The sequence below is a fragment of the Neovison vison genome, chromosome 2 (genome assembly GCF_020171115.1).
Source record: "Neovison vison isolate M4711 chromosome 2, ASM_NN_V1, whole genome shotgun sequence".
NCBI classification, from domain to species: Eukaryota; Metazoa; Chordata; class Mammalia; order Carnivora; family Mustelidae; genus Neogale; species Neogale vison.
In genome coordinates, this window is record NC_058092.1 from 32,756,009 (window position 1) to 32,779,608 (window position 23,600).

At 38.4% G+C, this 23,600-nt stretch overlaps 1 protein-coding gene across 3 annotated transcripts in view; it reads right to left on the minus strand.

The window, feature by feature from the left end:
* Positions 1 to 224: 224 nt before the first annotated feature.
* The window catches only part of FOXJ3 (forkhead box J3), a 164,298-nt gene continuing 140,922 nt past the window's right edge, over positions 225 to 23,600 (minus strand). For all 3 annotated transcript variants that reach the window (XM_044237976.1, XM_044237974.1, XM_044237975.1), the window contains 5 exons: positions 22,762 to 23,178; positions 18,775 to 18,876; positions 18,190 to 18,381; positions 5,306 to 5,413; positions 225 to 3,273 (listed from right to left, as the gene is read on the minus strand). In XM_044237976.1, coding sequence (XP_044093911.1) covers positions 3,158 to 3,273; positions 5,306 to 5,413; positions 18,190 to 18,381; positions 18,775 to 18,876; positions 22,762 to 23,178 — 935 coding nt within the window. In that variant the 3' untranslated portion in view covers positions 225 to 3,157. The remainder of the gene's footprint in view (positions 3,274 to 5,305; positions 5,414 to 18,189; positions 18,382 to 18,774; positions 18,877 to 22,761; positions 23,179 to 23,600) is intronic.

A 23,600-nucleotide genomic window follows, 5' to 3' on the forward strand; every position in this document is an offset into this window, starting at 1 on the left:
TGCATTAATTAATTTACTCCCATTACAACTCTAGGAAATAAGTATTTTCATCATTTGAAGGCAATGAAAAGTTCACAGAGCTAGTGAGATACTCCTAAAGGCAACAACACACGGGACACAATCTCCAAGACCATAAGGACTGTCTGCAAGTTTCTGCATGGGGTCTGGCTCCAATCTTGTTCCCTCAATTGTAGCAAATGACACAGACCAACTGGTGTTGTAGATAGAGTTAACATAATATATTTATTTTAAGTGCCATTCATGCATATCAGTTCTGGCAGCAACAATCCTAATGACACTTGGGGTATTTCTTTACAGCACTAAACAGTTACAAAGAATGGGTGCCGTTCATCATAGAGGCAAAATATGAAATCGTGCAATAGCAAAACTGTAGAAACATTAAAACACTGACTGTCCAACAGCAGTACAGAGAGCAGATTGTGTTTGCACAAAAAGCCAATGCATTTTCATCACATATATACAATATAGATATGTACACATCACCCTCTGAATGAACAATATCAAAATACTCTATTCCATTTGAAATAATCCCCGGATTGATTCCCTCCCACTTCAAAGGACATCAGAGAGACATGTATTTACAAGAACACACATGAATACATTTACATTTCAAAAACTGCCACAAATGCCAGTCGGATTATTTTCCTGGACAGAGTACCCCCATTTGATTATATGCATTTATTATTCTTTTCCCCAAAAGTCTTCAGTCAATTTAGACCCAAAACAGAACTCGCTCTGCATTAACAACTACCAACTGAAAGAGCCACTAGAGGGGATGCTCTGCACCCCACCAGATGGCTCGGGCTGGCTGGAGCCCATTAGAAGGCCTGTCTTAGGCTCCTGGGCTCCCAGAATCAAAAGACTGCAATGGGTCTCAGTGGAGGCTCTGCCTCCAGGGCCACTTGTGGTAAATTTAAATTCTCATAGAAATATTGATCACTGCAAAACAGTAAATGATTGCCAAATAGGAATTTAGCTTCACAAAATTTGTAAAATCTTCATCAGTGGTTTCTACTCAAATCATTCCAGGTAAGACTGCATTCCAATACCCAAATTGTTTAAAGTGCACATTGCTACCCAAGCAATTTAAAGTTTCAAAACAGCTATTTTGGTATCCAGAAAACAGTGACTTGAGCAGACTATTGAAAATCCACCCCCCCCCCCAAATTTTTTCAAGTTTTTGCTCTGCAGGCTGCTATCTCATCTTGCTTCTGATCTGTTTAAGGGGCCTGCTGCTATCTCATCTTGCCTCTGATCTGTTTTAAGGGGCCTGTTGGCCTTGCCAGAATCCTCCTGATTTTCACTGATCCAAGGGGCTGGAACTGACCTTCTTTTCTCATTCCAAGCAGGGTCCAAACAAAAGAACATAAAGCCCTTCCTTTCTCCCCAACCTCACCAGCCTTTACTATGACTGGCTTCCCAGTGATTCATTAAAGGCAATACTCCATTTAAAAAAAAACACACACACAAAAAAACCCACCAAAAAAACAAACAAACAAACAAACAAAACACCCCATGCACGCTGACAAACACTCTCACATTCACACATACAGAAACAAAGATGTCTATCTGTTTAGTTCAAGTAGAGAACACTCAACCACATTATCACTACAGCTAATTAAAGTGACTTAAAGCATGGCTGACAGAGACGAGAGATGCTAAAAAGCAACCAGTGAACAGTTATTACTCCTTGATTTGATGGAACATATCATTCCCCCATTATAACTGAAAGAAATTCTGCCTTTTTTATGGTCTAAAGAACCAATTTAAAAATCTATTCATTTAAAAAAAATCTCATTTCTGTTACTTTTATTATAAAACTAAGACAATCAATCCATGCAAAGTAACTATGATACAATATGAAACAAAACAAGAAACAAGTAATAAAAACCCCAAGGAGGCACGCTGTATTTCAAAGTAACCAAACGTCATGCGTACACAGACACACAGGACAAGAAACAGCGGACGACTTAAGGATATCTGCACTGAAGACTGAGGCAAATAAAATCTGTGTGTGGCTCTATCCTCCTTTCAGTGCTTCCTAAATGGAAACAGAATGAGTGAGGAAACTCGCGTTATCAACAGTGCCCTGCTGTTCTATTGCCCAAATGAACTCTGATTCGAATTCCAGAAAAATCCCATTTCACTAATACATCTCAATCAGCAGGAATGCTAAGATAGAGAAATATACTCACATGGTAAAAGGAGCGACACAATCTCTCTGATTGTCTTGTCTGTAAACTCTTAAGTAAAACAATTCTGTGCTTTCAGACACCATACTTCTCCTTAATGAACCATATAGGAGCTGAGCATTCACAGAAGGTAGCAATAAATATTAAAATAACACTTTTGAATAATAAATACATGAGTGAATATGGAGGCAATGATTTTGTTAAAGAGCCAAGCAATGCCCAGCTGCTAACTGATCAAATACATTTCAGAACTGTTAATGCAGACTTAGGAAAACAGACATTGACAAGGTACAACATAAACTCTGTAATCCCCCAAACATCAAAACAAATTTGGTCAGTCTTCATGCCCCTCTGGATTGTTTGGAGAGTATCAAACTCTGGGTTCTTTGACTTACTGAGTAGAACTCAATACCCACATTTCTGAAAAAGATTAAATAAGGGGAACTGGGCTTTGAAAAAATCTATTTTCTTTCAGTTGCCTACATCAGTTAAACATAGCCTAACAAGGAATAAAAACTCACAGTAACTTTCAAGACGTAGTAATCCAATTAGAAAAACTGAATCCTTTCAGTAATTTTTGTACATATATTTACACATATGTATCTATAAACTGCTTGCAGCAAAATAGGCTCTGTCTGAAAAATCAGTCTGGCACTTGTGGTCAACATCAAACTGACACAAATATGCAAAAGCCGTTCAAATCACACAACAGTTAGGAGCTACATAGGGCAGCTGGCAGGGAGACAAACATGTAGTACTTGTTTGGGTCAGATAAAAGCAGTAAGTTATCCAGCTAAAATCTTTTTGATTGTCTTCAAAAGAAATTTTGATAACATCGGTAAAGTGATTAGCAACTTTGTTTTCTCAACTGGATTCTCTTAAATCTTTCCCCTTCACTGCACAGAAAGGTGATGCTGGGGTCTGGTGCCTTGCAGAAACAAGCTCTACACAATTGAATCCCAATCAAAGTCATCCTGGATGTCGTCCGGAGGCAGAGAGCGCCGCATCTGGAAGGCTTGGGAAGGCATCATGTGCTGCTGGTTCATGGCTCCGTGATGGCCTGGAAGGAGGCAATGTCAGCAGTGACTTGGGTAATGAAGAAAGGAATAAATGAATGCCTACTTAACACTGCCTTTGTGCCAGGCCCTTGGTGCATATTATCCTCCTAATCCACCCAGAAGCCTTCACCGATGTAGCTCTTATGACCCTAATTTTATGAACGACAGGGCAGAGGTTAAAGAGAATGGAGCAAGTTACCCAAGGTCATACAATTAGTAAGGGGAAGAGATTTGAATTCAGTTCCCTTGATTCCAAAACCTATGCCCGTTTTGATTCCACCAGGAGGTAGCAAGAAAGGCACAGAAAGAATACTAGGGTGCCCAAACACTGATGCAGCCCCTTTCTCTTAGTCTGTCCTGCATCAGTGCATGTTTCAGTAACAAGAACTAGCTCCCAGGAGAATGGTAAAGGGAGAATGACGTAGTGTACCAGTGACGTCACACTGGGTCATCCTGAACTCTCGCTAGCAAGTTAACTTTCGGGCCGCCAAGTAATAGTGGGTGAACACAGAGAACATCAACACAGCTGAGTGCAGGGAAGCCACGGCAGATAAGAGTGGAGAACAGGATGCCCGCCCTTTCCACACTCTCCTTAGGTTACTGTGGTCGTGTGCAGCTCGTGTTCCCCAATTTTGGTGCACTGTGCCCTTGTTTCCACAGCTTTGACAAACCCCCTTCCAAACCAGACTTTTTTCTCAAGTAATAACCTCTAGCTATTTGCAGAATTCATTCTTCTATTAGGAATTAAACATATCCTTTTAATGTGGAATTTTTACTGGATTGTTGCAGTTTTGTTTGATTTGCTTGATTCAATTACAAAGTTCAAGCAATCTGCTGCTAATTTCATTTTTCTTATAAACCCTGTAATTTTTAATGTATCATTTTATAAAATGCTAAGATTTTCAATATATTGCAGTATAGCAAAAATGCCTTTATTTATTTTTTAACTTATAAACTCCTTACTATGCACCAGGTGCTAAATTTAAGTGACTTACATCTAATCCTCATTTAATTCTCTTAACAACCCCAGGAGTTAGGCAATGTTATAAGTTCCCTTTAACAGACAAGGAGGCCTCATGAGCCAGGAGGATTAAGGTAGCTATCAAGTGGCAAAGCACCAGAAAGCAAACCCTGAGAATCTGGTTCCAGAGTCTGAACTACCAGATCCTGCCACCTACAAGTTCCTGGTGAGTGATGAGGACAGATAATATTATTCCTTCTTGGCCATCAAAGAACAGGTTACTTGGCCACAAGTCTTCCTCCATACTACCTGGCACATACTTCTTTGGAGGTTTTCAATTCACATCTGCACATGACCTTTCTGTTCCCTGAGCAGCCCAAGTGGAGGGCAGCATGGTACATAAGAAAAATCAGCAACAAACTCTTAAATCCAGATATTAAGACTTAAGTCTTGGTTTAGTTACAGCAAACTGGCAGCTCTGGGCAAGATATCTCTACTCCTGAGCTGGCACTTCCTCATCTAGATCATCCTTAAGCTACCTTCTACCTCTAACCATGTGCCTGCCTTTGCTGCCCTGAAAATGTAACTTATCCTGCATTCAGGAATCCAGGGGGAACAGTTTATGAACTAGCAGCAACTCCTGCAACTTACTCCTCTGTAAGAGACTTCCTCAGAAACGAGAGCTGGGGGGACACCAGAACGAATGGAGCAGAATATATAGAAGCTAACCAAAGCTGGTTCTTAAGCCTACTCAAGTTGCATCAGAGTCAAAAAGCCACAAAGATCCCTAAGACCCCAGGACAAGCTCTAATGCCCCTGGACCTCTTTAGAGAGGCAGGACAATAATGAGAATCACAACATCAGAGAGACTCAGGGTCATATGGTCCAAACACCAATGACACTTGAACCCCTTCACCCGACACTGAAGCCAAGTAACTGTAAGATTGTCACCCCATCCTCCCTTACCCAGGAGTTCACTCCCTCCTGAACAGACTCACTCACAATGGGACAGCTAAAGTCTTTTTAATATTACTCTCTGAGTACCAACTGTAATACAACACACCCCAAATTACCTGCAATTGTCGTTCCTGGAGTGCTGAGTGCCTGTGGGATGTGAGGGTATCCAGGGGGCGGCATCACTGAAGGAGGGAGATTTTGCCTGGAGTCTATATACAAATTTCCTAATCAGATTGAAAAGCAGAATGAAGGAAACATATTTACATAAATAAAACAAGTCAAAAATTAAAACCTTAATAAAATTATCACCTAGAACTAAATTAAGCAGGTAAGGCAAGAAAAGAGAAAGAAAAATTACTCCTTTCAGATGCTAATACCAAAGGTGGTACCAGGCTGAGTGTGAGTACACTGATGCTAATTCTGGCACTGCCTCTTTCTGTCTGGAAGCCTCCAGGCAAGTCATCTTTCCTGTTGCTGTTACACACCTCATTAAAGTTCAAAAGCATTTTCTTAACTGTTCTACCATCTGAGCCTCCCACTAAGCCCAAAATGAGGGCAAGATGGGGATTATCCCCATTTTATGGATGAGGCAACTGAGGCTCAGAAAGACTAAGCTGATGTGCCCAAAGTCACATCAGTTTGACAGGGTCAGCACTAGCATTCAGTTCTGCTAGATCATAGGCTCTTTCTACTAACCACTCTACCTCTCTCCCTGATTTTCTCACTTTCAAAGTAGACTTATCTATGTGTACCCTAGCTGATTAACAAAATGAACGGGGGCACAAAGTGACAGGAAAGATTTGCACAAATTTAAAAGAGCTATACCAAGTAAAGGTGATGAAAAAAGTATTATTTAGAAGTGAGAAGGTGGCAAGGTGCCTGGGTGGCTCAGTGGGTTAAGCCTCTGCCTTCGGCTCAGGTCATGGTCTCAGGATCCTGGATTGAGCTCCACATCAGGCTCTCTGCTCAGTGTGAAGCCTGCTTCTCCCTCTCTCTCTGCCTGCCTCTCTGCCTACTTGTGATCTCTGTCAAATAAATAAATAAAATCTTTAAAAAAAAAAAAAGTGAGAAGGTGGGAAACAACTCATTTGAATGGCATTTCTGAAGATTCTTAAATTAATATATTTTTGTCGGCAGGCGCTATTAAACAGAACAGCTCTAAAATGTCAATTATACTGCATCCTAATGCAAAGTAGAAAGGAAAGGGAGCAAACATCACATGCCTACCCCCAACTGCTTCTGGGGAAGAAGAAGCATAACACTGGCTCACACTGTATGGAACATCTGGAATACTGGAAAAGGCTATTTCTCCCTTAGGAATCCCTTGTATCACACAAATTACAACTGCATCTAACAATACTGTAATCAAACTAGTAAACAGCAACCATTTTCCCAGAGGCAACTAAAAAGAGACTCAAGGTAGGAAAACACTATTTGGCTACTCACAAGTTTTTACCTGTCACCAGAATGTCAGACTGTCTACGCTTAAAACAGCCTCTGAGATAGCCTAATTCAGGCCTACCTCTGTTCATGCAGATGAGGACATAAAACTAGAGAGAAAATGAGACAGAACCCAGCACTTCTGACTTCCAGCCATTGCCTCCCAAGACAACATGCCTTTTAATAGTGAAGTTTCCAGTCAGAACTAAGCTCTCCGACCAATTTACCATACTGAAGATTTAGGAAGAAAAGAGAGAAGAGTTACACTAACCTGTAGCTCTGGGACATTCTTAGAGGAAAAAACCCACTCCACCCCCAAGTGCTGATCAACTTTCACATGCGTGGCCAGCACACCTAAAACTGCAACAGGCTGGAGAGGCCATGCCACTCTCAGTAACACACTCACTGGTTTATCAGCGACTTCTCAGCCTGTGTTAGAAAATCTTAGTTCTCTTTCTACTCATCTCTAAGAGCTCAAATCACAATCAAAAGACAACTGATTTTTATGGAAATTCTGTGTATGTATTGTTTTTGGCTTAGTAATTCTTAACCTAAAAGGGGAGTGCGGTAACAACTATAGAAGAATTACAGGAATAATAAACAAGGATCACAGGAATAAACATGTCACCCACATTAAACAGATGAACTTTCTGAAATTCTGTCACATTCCTAACACTTTTATTTTCATAAAGAAATTCTCATTACTCCTCTTTTTTTCTCATGTTCGCATTCTATTCTAAATAATGAGTCAACCTGGACTTGCTGAACAAAAAATTAACTTCCAATGTACTTTTCAATGACTTCTGAGATCCTACAACATTTAGAACATAGGAGAATTTAAAAATCTAATCACATATTATTGGAAGTAGACTCTTGTTGAATGACCATTCATTCATTCAAGAAGTTATTTATGTTATAGGCTTGCTCTAGGCACTGGGTATACAGAAATGAAAAAAACAAACTTCCTGTCTTTTTTTTTTTTAAAAAGTAAGCTCCACACTCAACCTGGGGTTTGAACTCATTGACCCCAAGATCAAGAGTCGCATGCTCTACCAATGAAGCCAATCTGGCACCCCAACAAACTCCCTCTTTTTGAAGCATATTCTCAGGCTGAGGGCAGCAAACAAAGTAACTAAATATGTTATGCACACTACAGAAAAAAATAAAGCAGGGAGAGGGGATAAGGAGTGCTGGACATTAAGTGCCATTTAAATAGAATGGTCAGGGAAGGCATCACTTGAGGAGGTATTTATGGAGAAAAAAAAAAATGAACAAAATTAAGGACATGAGTGAGCCATGTATCTATCTGGGAGAAGACCACTCCACACAAAGGAAAAAACAGCTACAAAAAAGGCTCTGAGGTAGGTGGACTGTGCCTGGTATGTTCAAAGAATACGAAGGAGGCCACCAGTATGGGAGCAGAGAGCTGAGGGGAGGGGATTAGGATACAAGGTCAGAGAGTAATGGGGGACCAGATTGTGTGACACTAGATAGACCACGAAGACTTTGTTTTTTACTGAGAAAACTGGGCACTGATGAAAGATTTTGAGCACAGAAGTGATCAGATATATCTGTGTCTTATAAAAATCTCATTTATCGTGCAAAGCCAGCTTCAAGCTGTCTTCCTCTAGGAAGTTTTTCTATCTCCCCAAGACAGTTAAGCCCCGTTTTCTTACTTCCACTGTTCTATGGCAGAAGTGCAGTCTTCATCACACCAGACTATGAGCTCCTTGAGATTAGAGGATATCCGGACTTATTGTTTCATCCCTACTGCCCAATACATAGTTAGGCACAGAAAAAGTTTAAGTAAATATCTGTATGAGGGACGCCTGGGTGGCTCAGTTGGTTGGACGACTGCCTTCGGCTCAGGGCGTGATCCTGGAGTCCCGGGATCGAGTCCCACATCAGGCTCCCAGCTCCATGGGGAGTCTGCTTCGCTCTCTGACCTTCTCCTCGCTCATGCTCTCTCTCACTGTCTCTCTCTCTCTCAAATAAATAAATAAATAAATAAAAATCTTAAAAAAAAAAATATCTGTATGAAATGTACAACTACCCTTATTTAATGACCTTTAAGCTGAGCCCTCATTAAGAACAGCACAGCTAGAAGACTTAAACATTACTGGACAAGACAAATTATAAACACAGGTAAAATGATTTAGAAAGGAGAGACACTGTGTACTATAACATCCTTTTCTTCTTCCTTTCTCTCTTCCACGCTAACACATTACAGCACCTCTAGGGAGCCCAAAGAGGTATTTACAAGAAGGTGAATCTTGAAGATAGAAGTGAAAGGGAAAGTTTGAAGGATATGGACAGACTATATTCAGGGAGTCAAGATCTATACCCAAATGAACTTTGTAATTTTAGGCAAAGTTGCTTTCTCTCTCTGGTCTCAGTTTCAGTTAACAGCTTTTATCTGTTAGATAAAAGGATAAAATTAACAGCTCAAGTCCCCTCTTACATTCCATTTTGAATTTGTGGCAAAGATGTGCTGGGGGTAGAGAGACAGGAAGTGGGATAATATCTGAATGGATCTGATAAAGAGGGATGTGAAGAGAATAAAATAATGATAGAAAAAGGCTTAGACTTAAAAAGGAAGCAGGCTGGACATGTAAAAAACCTGAGTGTCTGTGAGAAGACATCAGTGGGTACAAGGTGACAAACACCTGGAGAACTAGCACTGATCAGAGAAGTGTTGACAAAAGCCAACATGGCTTGGCAGGCCAAGGCTGGATAAAGTTCTTCTGACTCAGAAGGAAAAGACGAAAGGGGAAGGGGAGTTGGGAGAGGATAAAAATGAGGAAAAATGATAGGTCTTCTGGCTTTTTAATAGGCTGTTAGTGGAGTAGCACTGAGAATCAAGTGAGTTGTGGGGACCCTAGAGAAGGAAGGTGATGGTAATAAATAGGAAAGATGGCAGAAAAAATTAAAACAATCAGAGTATCAGATCCAAATAAATCCAGGTCAAAGGTCAGGTCAAAGGTCAAGAAGAAATGACCATGGAGTAACAAAGGGCTTTGAGAAATAACCCATGATCTCAGTCTAGAAAGAATACAGAAGTGGTGCTTGGCCACTCTCACATGGGACAGCAGCAGCAGATGATTAGTACTTTTTCCATGACCAAGAGAGCCAAGTTCCAAAACCAGAAGATACACTTGGACCTTACTTAGAAATTTAGGTCACAAAATCGAAGAAAATCTTGTTTCACCACATAAACTGAAATTCCAGAAAAGGGGAGCTACTGGCTAACATTTATAATGGCCATTGAAACAGTTCTCTCTTTAAGACTGACCCACACCTTCTTCTACTTATCTTCCTAGAACTTTCTAATCTGCCGCAGGCAATAATTTTGTAAGCAACATAGGTACCTACCCCCACTATTAGCATTTTAAAGCTGGCTGAAATGATTTGAGAGTATTTGGCAGAGAAAATGGCAGCACTTGGAAGAGCTAACTTTATGAATTATTTTGGTTAGACAGGGAAATAAAAAAGGAAAGAAAAACCAAGGGACAAAGAACAGAAGGGATGGTACACCTCTGAGATTTAATGCAAGATGGAAAAGTAAAAGTGATGTATCCTGAAAGGAAAAAACTATGGGTCTGAAACCTACAGAAGATAAGCTGTCCATCTACAAGAAGAGATAAAAAGATGAAATGGAAGAAGGCAAATAAGTGAAAATGCATGCCAAGTTATGTAGATCTTGACAATTAAAAAGGAATAAAGGGAGGATTCTGAGAAGATGGTGGAGTAGGAAGCACCAGGAATCTGTCTTCTAACCTAGATAAAATTACACTGGTAGACTGTCTGATACAACAGAAAACACTGGAGAATTTGGAACTCTGAAGTTTACTGAGTTTGCAACGCACAGAGGAAGGCTTATATAATAAATTGCAGTTATTTTTGGTCAATTCCAGCTCTTAGCCCAACAGTAGCTACCTATCCCTCATCCCTACCCAATGGCAGTAGCTGTGCATGTGTTCCTGGAACAACTCACACAGCTTGCAAGAGCCACTGTAGGTGAAGAGGCCTCTGTTCTCCAAATACTGCAGATCTGTACTCTGATCACAGAGATGCAGATGTAAAGAAGGGTGGCCATTGTTGCACATTCCACCAATGATGCAAAGCACCTACCCTCCAAATGAACTAATTTCTAGGGGTTATAAGGGGGCTACTAACCTCCTTTCCCCCTCTTTCATTTTTCTCTTTTTACCCTTTGAGGAGGCAGACATTAAAAGCCAGGACACTGAAAAACAATCATATATACTGGGAAAATTAGAAAGTGACCACCTCTGCCAAGAGAAAAGTACAGACACAGAGAAGACATGAGAAGACCTTAGGGCAAACCTTAGCATAAGGATACCTTGCAGCCATCAAGAAAACAAAAACAGAAGGCAAAATAATTGAAAAGCAAACCCAGGGAAGGAACAGAATCTAGTTTCCTAGGTACCACATTCTTAGATTCAAGTGTCTAGTTTTCAACTACAAAATCACAAAGCATACAAATAAACAGATAAGTATGCCCTATTCAAAGCAAAAACAAATCAACAAAACTTGTCCTTGAAAAAGATCTGACGGCAGATCTACTACAAAGACTTTAAACCAAGTGTCTTAAAGATGCTCAAAGACTAAAGGAAGATGTGGAAAAAGTCATAATTACAATGTATGAATAAACCAGAAATATCAATAAAGAGAGAGAAAACCTAAAAAGAAATAAAAAAGAAATTCCAGAACTAAAAATTACAATAATTGAAACGAAAAATTCACTACAGGATTCAAGGAAAAATTTGTGTGGGCAGAAGAAAGAATCAGTGAATTTGAAGATAGGACAATGAAAATTACCAAGGGTAAGTAACAGAAAGAAAAAATTGAAAAAAATTAAATAGAGACTAAGGCACTGGGGGACACTATCAAGCAAACCAACTATGCATTGTGGGAGTCCCAGAAGGAGGAAGAATGGGACAGAGAGACTATTTGAACAAATAATGGCTGAACAAAGAATGAGAATATCCAAGAAGTTCAACAGACTTTAGTAAGATGAGATCCACAAGAGACCCACACCAAGGGACATATTATAATCAAGTTTTCAAAAGCCAAAGATAAAGAGACAATTTTGAAAGGAGCAAGATAAGTGACTTTTCACACACAAGGGAACCTCAATAAGATTATCAGCAGATTTCTCATGGTAGACTTTAGGAGTTAGAAGACAATGGGCCAATCTACTCAAAATGCTAAAAAGAAAAAGTATCAACCAAGAACTGCTATACCCAACAAAACTCCTTTTCAAGAGTGAGGAAGAAATTAAGATGGTTTTACATAAACAAAAGCTAAAGGAGTTTGTTACCATTAGCCCTCTAAGAAATCCTTAAAGGAGTCCTACACGGTGAAATAAAAGGACACCAGACAATAACTCAAAGCTTAATGGAGAAAAAAAGATAACAATACAGGTTATTATAAAAGCAATCAAAAGAGCTAGTATTACTGTGGCAACAATTCAGAACTCCACTTTTTCTTTTATACATGACTGGAAAGACTAATATATTTTCTAAAAGTGATTAGTTTAGACACAAGTATTATTATAACTTCCACTTGTAACGCCACATGTTTTTTTACATAATTTGAGAGACTAACGCATTTAAAGGCATTATTAATATAGGTTTTGGGGCACACTGTGCATAAAGATGTGATTTTGTGACATCAACAATCAAAAGGGGTAAAGATGGAGCTGTAAAGGAGAAGAGCTTCTTTATGTTATAAAAGTTGTACTGATATAAATTCAAATTAGAATGTTAAAACTTTAGGCTGGTAAACCCAATCCCCATGGTGACTACAAAGAGCTATGCAATACAGACAAAAGGAATTAAAACATTTCACTACAGAAAGTCAACAAAACACAAAAGACAATAGGAATGCAAAAAATAAGGGACAAAAACTAGGCAGAAAAGAAACAGCAAAATGACAGAAATCACTCCTTATCTGTAACTACTTTACATGTAAACAGATTAAATTCTCCAATCAAAAGAGAGAATGACAGAATGAGTAAGAACACATATCTGTAAGACCCTCACTTTAGATCCAAAAACACAAATAGAATGAGAAGTAAAAGAATGGAAAAAGTAACCCAAAGGGAGTAGGGACTGCTATACTAATATCAGACAAAATAGACTTTAAATCAAAGGTTACAAAGACAAAGAAGGGCACTACATTTCAATAAAAGGTTCAATACAGAAAAAAGATAATTATAAACACTTATACATCTAATAACAGATTGCAGGAAAACAAAAAACACAAACTGACAGAACTGAAAGAAACGAACAACTCTACAATGATAGTTGGTGATATAAATACCTGACACTCAACAGCGGAAAGAACCACCAGAGAGAATTAAGGAAACAGGATTTAACAGAATAAACCACTACATCTAACAGACAAATAAAGAACATTCTACCCAACAACAAAATATACATTCTTCACAAATGCATACAGGGTATTTCCCAAGATAGAGCATATATGTTGGGTTCCAAATTTAAGTCTTAACAGATTTTAAATGATAGATATACAAAGTATCTTCTCTGATCACAAGAGGATGATGTCAGAAATCAGTAACAGAAGTAAAACTGGAAGGTTCTCAAATTTGTGGAAATTAAACACAAACAGCTAATGGATCAAAGAAAAAAATCACAAAGAAAATTAGAAAAAACTTGAGACATATGTAATCAAAACATAACATATGAAAACAGCAAAAGCAGTGCCATGGGGGAAATTTATAGCTATAAACACATTAAAAAAACAAGAAATATCTCAATCAACAACCTAACTTTACAACTAAAGACCTACAAAAAGAACAGAGTAAATCCAAAGCTAGCAGAAAGAAGGAAATCATAAAGATTCGGGCTGAGATAAATAAAGCAGAGAATAACTAAAATGAGAATTGAAAGTGAGCATGCTACAACTGAGTCCACAAAAAACCAGGACCTCCTCAAAAAAGGAAGGAAACAGGATCATAGGAGTACTATGAGCAACTGCACACAAACTTACTAGATAACCTAGATGAAATGAACAAATTCCTAGAAACACAAAGCCACCAAGAGAAATTTGCAAAGAAGTGGAAAATCTGAATACAACCAAAACTAGTAAGACTGAATAAGTAATCAAAAATCTCCCAACAAAGAAAAGCCCGTGCAGGACCTGATGGCTACACTGGTGAATTGTACTATTTAAAGAACTAACACCAATTCTTCTCAAACTTTTTCAAAAAAAACTGAAAGACAGAAAACACTTCCTAACTCATCCTCTGAGGCCAAAATCAGCCCAATACCAAAAAAAGAGACAGACATCTAAAAGGAAACTAGAGACCAATACCCCTTATGAACACCAATCCAAAAATCCCAAACAAAATACTAGCAAAATTAATTCAATACTGTATTAAAAGGATTAAACATGATGATCAAGTGAGATTTACTCCTGGAATATAAAAAGGTGGTTCAACGTATGAAATGTGATCAATGTAATACACCACATTAACAGAAAGAAAGGGAAAAAAACTTACATGTTCATCTCAACTGATGCAGAAAAAGTAACTGACAAAGTCAACACCCTTTCATAATTAAAAATACTCAATAAATTAGAAATAGAAGAAAACTACTTAAACATTAAAAAAGCCATAAAAAAACCATTTATTAATATCCCATGGCAAACATCATGCTCAATGGTGAAAAACTTGAAAGCTTTTCTATGACCATGAACGAAGCGAGGATCTCCATTTCTATTCAACATACTGCAAGTTCTAGCCAGAGCAATTAGGCCAGAAAAAGAAAAAGCATCCAAATCAGAAAGGAAAAAGTATATTTATCTCTGTTCATAGATATCATCTTATATGAAGAAACTTCCAAAGACTCCACCCCAAACATACACAAATTATTAGAATAAGTAAAGTCAGTGAAGTAGAAGGATACAAAGTCAACATGCAAAAATCATCTTTACATAATGAATAATCTGAAAAGGAAATTACAACAATAATTCCATTTACAATGGCAATAAAAAATACTTAGGAACGAACTACAGAGGTGAAAGATTTGTATAGTTAAAACTACAAAAACACTGCTGAAAGAAATTTAAGACAACATAAATACATGGAAATACATCTCATGTTCAGGGACTGGAAGACAATATTGTTGAAATGTCAATACTCTCCGAAGTGATCTACAGATTCAATGTAATCCATATAAAAAATTCCAGTTAAGGGGGGGCAAAACAGAAAATCCCATCCTAAAATGTATAGGGAATCTCAAGAGGCCCTGAAGAGCTAAAATTATCTTGAACAAGAATAACAAAGCAGGGAGACTCACACATCTTGATTTTAAAACTTACTACAAAAATACAGTATTTTAAACAGTGTGCTAATGGCATCAAGACAAATATACTATGAACACTGCAATTGAACAGAGGACCCAGAAATGAAACCTTGCATATATGATCAAATGACCTTTTTTTTAAAAAAAGATTTTATTTATTTATTTGACAGAGATCAGAAGTAGGCAGAGAGGCAGGAAGAGGTGTGGGGGGGAGGGGAGGAGCAGGCTCCCTGTTGAGCAGAGAGCCCGATGCAGGGTTCGATTCCAGGACCCTGAGATCATGACCTGAGCCGAAGGCAGAGGCTTTAACCCACTGAGCCACCCAGGTACCCCTGATCAAGTGACTTTTGACAAGGGTGTCAAAACCATTCTGTGCGGGAATGGACAGTATTTTCAGCAAATGGTGCTGGGAAAACTGGATTCTACATGTAAAACCATGAAACTGGACCTGTATCTAACACCATATACAAAAAGTAACTTAAGATGGGTTAAAGACTTAAATGTAAGACCTAAACTATAAAATTCTTAGATGAAAATACAGGGCAAGAGCTTCATGACACTGGATTTGGCAATGATTTCTTGGATAGGATACAGAACCCCTAGGCAACAAAAGAATGGATGAGTTGGACTTCCCGAAAAATTAAAAAATTGTGCATCAAAAGACACAACACAGTTAAAAAGAAAACAAAAGAATTAAAGAAAATGTTCACAAATCATGAATCTGATGAAAGGGTTAATATCCAAAAAAAACAGAGAACTCCTAAAATTCAGCAATAAATCAAACCAGATTTAAAAATGGGCAAAGGAGGGGCGCCTGTGTGGCTCAGTGGGTTAAAGCCTCTGCCTTCGGCTCAGGTCATGATCCCAGGGTTCTGGGATCGAGCCCCACATCTGGCTCTGCTTCATGGGGAGCCTGCTTCCTCCTCTCTCTCTATGTGCCTCTCCGCCTACTACTTGTGATCTCTGCCAAATAAATAAATAAAATCTTAAAAAAAAAAAGAAAAAGAAAGGATACATGTAGGCTCATCTGACCTAATCTCCAGAAGTCAAGTGTGGTTGAGAAACTATAAAAATGGGCAAAGGACCTGAACAGACATTTCTCCAAAGATGATACGAAAAGGCTGGTAAGCAGATGAAAAGATATTCAATATCACTAATAATCAAGGAATGCAAATAAAAACTAAAATGAGATACCATCTCACACCCAGTAAAATAGCTATTTTTTTTTAAAAGAAAGAAAAGAAAAATGATGGCAAGGATGTCGAAAAACTAGAACCCTTACACATTGTTAGTGGGGATGTAAAATGGTATTAAGCCACCATCAAAAACAGTATGGTGGGTCCTCAAAAAATGAAACACAGAATTACCATATGATCCAGCAATTTCAGTTCTGGGTATATATCCAAAAGAACTGAAAGCAGGGCCTCGAAAAAATATTGGTACACCCATGTTCATAGCAATATTATCCACAATAGCTAAAACATGAAAGCATCCCAAGTGTTCATCAAAAAATGAGTAGATAAGCAAATATGATACATATATACAAAGGGCTAGTACACAGCTATAAAAAGGAAGGAAATTCTAACATATGCCACAACATAGATGAAGACATGCTAAGTGAAGTATGTCACAAAAAGACAATACTGTAGGATTTCAATTACATGAGATACTTGGGAGTAGTCGAAAATCAGAAACAGAAAGTAGACTGATGGATGCCAGGGGCTTGGTGGAGGGTCAGGGGGATTGGGAGGAGGTATTATTTAATGAATACAGAATATCCACTTTACAAGATGAAAAGAGTTATGGAGATGGATGATGATGATAGTTGCACATTATGAATGTATTTAATTGCCACTGAACTATATACTTAAGGATAAAATTTTTTTCAAAGGGTATATATACAAAAGATACCAAAAAGGAAGTGAAAGAGAGAGAGATGGAGGGAGAGAGGAGCTCAAGAGTCATCAAAAAATAAAGCTTAGTTGTCAGGCACATTCCAAGCACTCAACAAATTCATCCAACACTATTAAGTACCTCCTATATGTCAAGCAACAAATAAGGTTCTTGCATGGATATAATTTAGGAAATGAGTAAGTCATCAAAATCAAACAGCCATTGAGGGTTTCAAGTTACATAAACTATTCAAATGGAAGAAGCAAAGATGATGGAAGATTTCTATCAAAAGACACAGAGGTGGTTCAGCCAGTTAAGTGCCCAACTCCTCACTCTGGCTCAAGTCATGATCTCAGCATTGTGGGATTGAGTCCTGAGTCAAGCTCCATGCTCAGCAGGGTGTCTGCTTGAGATTCTCCCTCTTCCCTGCCCCTCCCCTCTGCTTGCACACTCTCTCTCACTCTCTCTAAAATAAATAAACAGATCTTTAAAAAAAAAAAACAAAGAAAGAAAGAAACAAAGACCCAGAAATAAAGACTAAACAAAAAGAAAGATAAAGCCTGGTTGGGGATCCTGAGAATATGGAAAGACCAAATATGTGAAATAAGCTAGAATAATGGTTGAAGAAAGCCACTCAGGATTGAAAAGACTGTTAAAAATGTATTAAATGTAAAACCAAAGTAATGAACAGAAAAGATGTCAACTTGGAGATAAAAGGTTGTAAGAAATTAAATGAAGAAAGCACCTGGATACTGAACACTTACAGAATGAAAAGGCACTGCAATCAGAGTAAATGAGATGGCTACAAGGGTAAAGAGGAAAGCAAGAAAGTGAGATGAAAAATACAGACAACGAATCTCAAGTCCAGAGTAATAAACACCATCAAGACTATTTACCATTACTGTATTCATCAAGTAAACTTTGAACTTTAATCTTAACATTCTTAGAAGATATATAAAAGAAGACATAATGATTTTCACTGCAAATCTACACAAATGTAAACTGATATAATTTCATAACGATGTTCTTACAAAAATGTAAGTATTTTTGAAACACTTAATCCTTGAGAACTTAAAAGGTTAAAGATCACAAAGGAAAGTCAATTGTAAACAATAAAATAATCATATAAATGATAGAAAAGCAGTCTCTTTACTTCAATTTCTCTAAAATACACCTTTTATATATGTAATTACTTTACTTCATTTCTTAGAAATAAAAAGATATAAACAGATCAGTCACCATTAACAACATACCAAATTGCATTAAATTTTGCACAAATGAGAAAGAGAAAATCGAGAAGATAATTAAACCCATACCTGTTCCAATGTGTTGGGAAGGTTTTGTTGGATGCATGGCACCGTGACAGACATTTTGTTGAACATTACTCTGTGAGTGGATAAGGCCAGTTTGTGTAAAGAACTGATTAAGAGAAGAACAGAGATCAGCAAACTGAACCTGATCCAAAGACCAGTTCTTGAGATCTGCCTGTCTCATACTCTCCATCAAACCTATGAAGAAAGCATTAGAAATACAGTTAGCATAGTTTGTTCTGCAAACACTGCAAGGAAAATAGCAATACATTTTTTTTCCCCCAGCCCTCAAAATTCCCACTGGTAGTGATTTACCATGCAATGAAGAATGACAGTTAAAAATTATTCAAAGCCTAATTATTTCCAAATGTGGCCAAACTTCTTTCAAAACTCCTGTCTCTGATCCTCTGCTGTATCAACTGACTGAAAGGCTTAATCATGAAATGTTGCAGTGTTGTTTTTAAGTGTACTACCAAAGGCAAAAGAAACACTATATAAGGAGATACTTATTTCTACTACAAAGAAAACTATCTGTGAGAGAAAACAAAATCATATATTTCTGGTTGTTTATCAGAAAGAAGCCATACTCACCTTGGAACTGTGAAAGGTCTACATCTGACCAATTAACACTGCTGGCAATCCGACAACTTTCCTTTAGCATATCAAGTGTTGCATACCAATCATTTGAAACACCTATAAAAATAATGTCGATAATATTATAAATCTTGGATAGTGAAAGTTTGAAGTATATACTAGGGGGAAGACAATGGGCTGGGCTTATTCCTAACATTGATAGATCCCCAACCAGTTTTACAAATGGATTCACACCAATCATTTCATGTGCTGTGAAATAAGAAGAGGGGTCTTATTTCTCTTCATTTCATAAATAAAAAGAAACTAAACACCAGAGAGGTGGCATAACTTAGCAAGGTCACTACGATATATCTAAACCTTGAACCTGGTGTTTCTAGATCTAGTCTGACAGCTTACAAACTGCCCTATCACCTAAATAATGTCACACTTGATTACTGCGTTTTACATTTGTACAGTACAAATGAATGACCAGGCAGGGCAAGTCAGGCAAATCAATACATTCTGTTCATTTTCCTGTCCTGTTATGACATCAAGAGGTACGTTCTTTATAACTCAGAGGCAGGTTCACATTCAGATGTAACACACAGAAGAATTTAAAGTACTGACTTAAGAGCTAAATTAGATCGTACAGCAAGAGGACAAATGTCTTACAAGACAACCTTAAGAAAGAGAAATGCCTTAGCACAGTCCTCCTGGCAAAGTAGCAAAACAAAGGGCTGAAACATCTCTAAGAAATGCTGCTGAATCCAAACCAGGGCATTTCTAGTCAGGAATAGTATACTCTGATGTGGTATCATCAGGAGTGTTCAGACTCCAGTCTGTATGTCAGCAAAGTGGTCACCACTCAAGGGCATGGGGCTTGAGCTGCACTAAAAGAGATAGTGCTGAGCAGGGGAAGAAAATCCTCCGTTCAGTGACTGCTGCACAAATTATTCTGTTATCAGAATCAGCCCTGGATGGATGAAGGGAAGAACTAATAAAAAGGATTTTTTGCTACATCATAGATAACTCTGTATCAACTACTGGTTACTTGATTTACAAAAATCTGCCAATTAAGGGTTTTTTTCAAATAAACAATGAACCAGACAGAGACAACTTGACTCTGCCCCCAGGCAACTCGTAATTTAGGAGAAATCCGTTGGGGAAAAATACGTAATGCTCCAGTGAGCCACATTCAAGTCTATGAAACTTTCAAGTCCATCACCTATAATAAATGTTGACTTGGCAATACAAAGCAATCTCTGCAAGACCCACTCAGTAAATGCTTACTGATTTTAGTTCTTTTGGAATTACTGGTGTTACAGTCTTTGAAGTCCTGACAGGCCAGGATATAAATACTAATTCTACTTACTAGCTCTGATCTTGAGCAAACAGCTTAACTTCTTTGAGTTACACTTTTCCTATCTATTAAATGCGGTAATTTATAGTTGATTTGGGAGAATAATACGAGATAAGTATCTAATTGCCTATCACATAATGGGAACTCAAAAAACTATTAGTTTCTTCCATTCACTCCCTATTAAAGACAACTTGCTTAGTCTCATCTTCAAAATTTTAACTCAAACAGATTATCACAGCCACAATGATTATTCCTAATCCCCCCCAGGTAAAAAGCTATATTCCTTCTCTGGCAAGCTACCACTGGTATAACAACAGGCCACTAAGAGCATATGATAAATTGTTTTCAGCTTTAATAGTACTTTTTTCTCCCCAGCAATCATTAGAGTTAATAGAAAGGTATGACCCAAGCATCACAGACTTCTACTGACACCAAATCTATAAACATTAGTCAGTCATTAAAATCATATTAAGAACAAGCTTAAACTTTCTGAAGAATGTATTGACATTAAAAGGTAGGCAGAAGTGTAAGTGATCTAAGTCAGAGAAAGCCAAACATCATATGATCTCACTTATATGTGGAATCTGAAAACAAATCAAAACAAAGAAACAATCCCATTTTTAAATACACAGAACAAGCAAGTTGGGGGCGGGGAGGAGACAGGCAAATGGGTGAAGGGGAGTGGGAAGTACAGGTTCCTAGTGATGGAATTAGTAAGTCACCAGTATGGAAGGTATAGTGTAAGAAACAGAGTCAGTGGTATTTTAATACCATTGTATGGTGACAGATAGTAGCTATACAGCATAAAGTACAGAGCTGCTGAATCACTGTGTTGTACATCTGAAACTAACAACATTACACATCAACTATACTTATATTTTAAAAAATTTAAAAACATTTTTTTTTTTAAAGTAGACAACAGTGAATAAGACTAAGAATAGGAAAAGGGGGCTATACTTACACCTTTTTCTCTAGGCATAAACCTAAAAATAATTTCAAGATGTTTTAGGAGCAGTCCATCAAGAACTATACCCAATTTTCTTGGGTGCCCGGTTGGCTCAGTGGGTTAAGCCTCTGCCTTCAACCCAGGTCATGATCTCAGGATCCTGGGATCAAGCCCCACATCAGGCTCTCTGTTCAGCAGGGAACCTCTCTCTCTGCCTGCCTCTCTGCCTACTTGTGATCTCTGTCTGTCCAATAAATAAATAAAATCTTAAAAAAAAATAAAAAAAGAAAAGAACTACACCCAATTTTCAAATTTATTCTGGAAAGTACTTAGAATTATTAACTGGGAAAACAAAATTAACTGTGAAAAGGAACTTACTAAATTTCAAGTACCCTGATCTGCATTTTTGTACCTTGTGTAATTCTCCCCCAAATATATTATATATTTCCACTTTGCAAAAAAGTAAGTAGTTTCAGAAAAACATAAGCTTTAGAGCAGTCAGAATACAAAAGACAGTATGCACTATCTAAAGTCATTTCCCTGACAGTAGTTTAATTGCCTGAAATGAGGATCAATTTTAATTGGTGAGAACTAGTATCATCTAGCCTTTAGAAATTGTCTCTCCAGGATAAAAATCTCATCAGTGATTTGGTTGGTAAGTGGACAGCCAGGTAAGCTAAAAGAAGGATCTGTATCTGCACAACTCCAAAGGGACACATTCACTTTGCCGTCTGTGTTGGGGGCACCCCTGGGGATTCTGCAGTGCAGATTCCTGGTCTGTGAGCAGTGTCAATTAAGCATCTCACCAGAAACCATCAAGACCTAACTTATGAGCAATAGATTTAAAAAAAAAAAAAACCAGGATATGAAGAATGTTTTCTTCCTTTGCAATCTATCTTTCTAAAATGAGATCTCGGGCAGGAATAAGCAAAGAAAGGAAAAGTGGGAACATTTTCTGAATACTTAAAGGCTACCGGATGAGGCATTTCCTATTTGCATTTTCAGTGCAATCCTCATAACAACACTGTATACTAGCGCATTTTAGTTCCATTTTTATAGATGAGAAAATAATAAGACTAAAAGAAGTAATGCATGAAAGGTCATATGAGTCATAATGAGGATTCAAATACAGGTTTTTCCTGACATAACCTATACTCTTTCTTCTATACCACACAATCATAATAGATTGCAAACAGATTGTGCATCTCACTCTTCTTTCAAATGCTCACAAAACACTGGCTTTCCAGAAAGACAAAATGAGAGCTGACACCAAAACCTACAAGGGTTGCTGAGTTTGCCTATGCTGTTAACAATAAATTTTAATCAGGAAAATCTCCAGTGCATCTGGGTGGCTCAGTTGGTTAAGCAAATGCCTTCGGCTCACGTCAGGTTCCTGGAGTCCTGCATCAGGCTCCCTGTTCAGTGGAGAGTCTGCTTCTCCCTCTGACCCTTTCCCCTCTCGTGCTCTCTCTCTCTCTCCCCCCCAATAAAGAAAATCTTAAAAAAACAAAACAAAAACAAAAAAAACCCCTCTAGATCAATGTATAGACTAAGTGAGTTACAACTACAGGATTACAACAAGGAAACACAAAAGGGAGACAGATGAGAAGGGTTTCGGTAGTAAATATACACAAGCCTCAGATAACAAAGAACAGATCCTAATCCACAGCCAAATGCAAGTCAGGAGACACAAACTTACCAGAATTACAGGATACCTGTTGTGGGGGTGGGGGTGCCTGATGTGTTAACGTCTGATGCTGATGGTTCGGATGATGCTGTATGTGCTGATGTGGAGAGGGGTGCTGGGGGTGAGGAGGCTGGAGCTGGCTGTGTTGCTGTGGGTGCGATGCTGGGTGCTGGGGACGCTGCGGATGCTGTGGTAAACCATGCGGTCGATGGGACGGATGCGGAGACGGCTGTGTGTGCATCTGGGAGTGGGGCAGTGAGACCTGTGCAACCGAATTACTGCCCGTGGTGCTGAGGCCACCGCCATGATTGTTGGACAGACTGCTTTGGTTGCTGTGTGGGTGAGAGCTCACTGTGCTGCTAGGAGAGTGCTGATACGAACATGAGGTGTGGGACTGCTGGGAAGATTCGGAAGGGATGGTCATCAAACCTAGACACAGTCAGAGAAAGCAAGAGCACTCAGAGTCAGATTTCAGTTATACTTTATGACACACTTCCAAAATTATTAATGGAGCAGAAGTAGACATTGTCAGGAAGCAACACTAACTCAGCTGAAAAAGTGTCCACAGAATATCCACCACACACCAGTCTCTGGGATCACTGAGAAGAGTAAGAAACACCACCCTTTGCCCTCCAGTAGCTCATGGTCTAGTAGAAGGGACAGACACTTAAAGAGATTATGTACAGTAATGTAAGTACTAAGGCAGAAAGTTTACGAGGGCATTCAGGAACAATGCTTACTGTCTGTTCAGCTAGGAAGGGGTTAGAGATTTGGAAAAGCCGTCACTGAAAGGCAGTTATCTGCAGTGCTTAAGTGGCTCAATGAGTTAAGCATCTGACTTGATTTTTGGC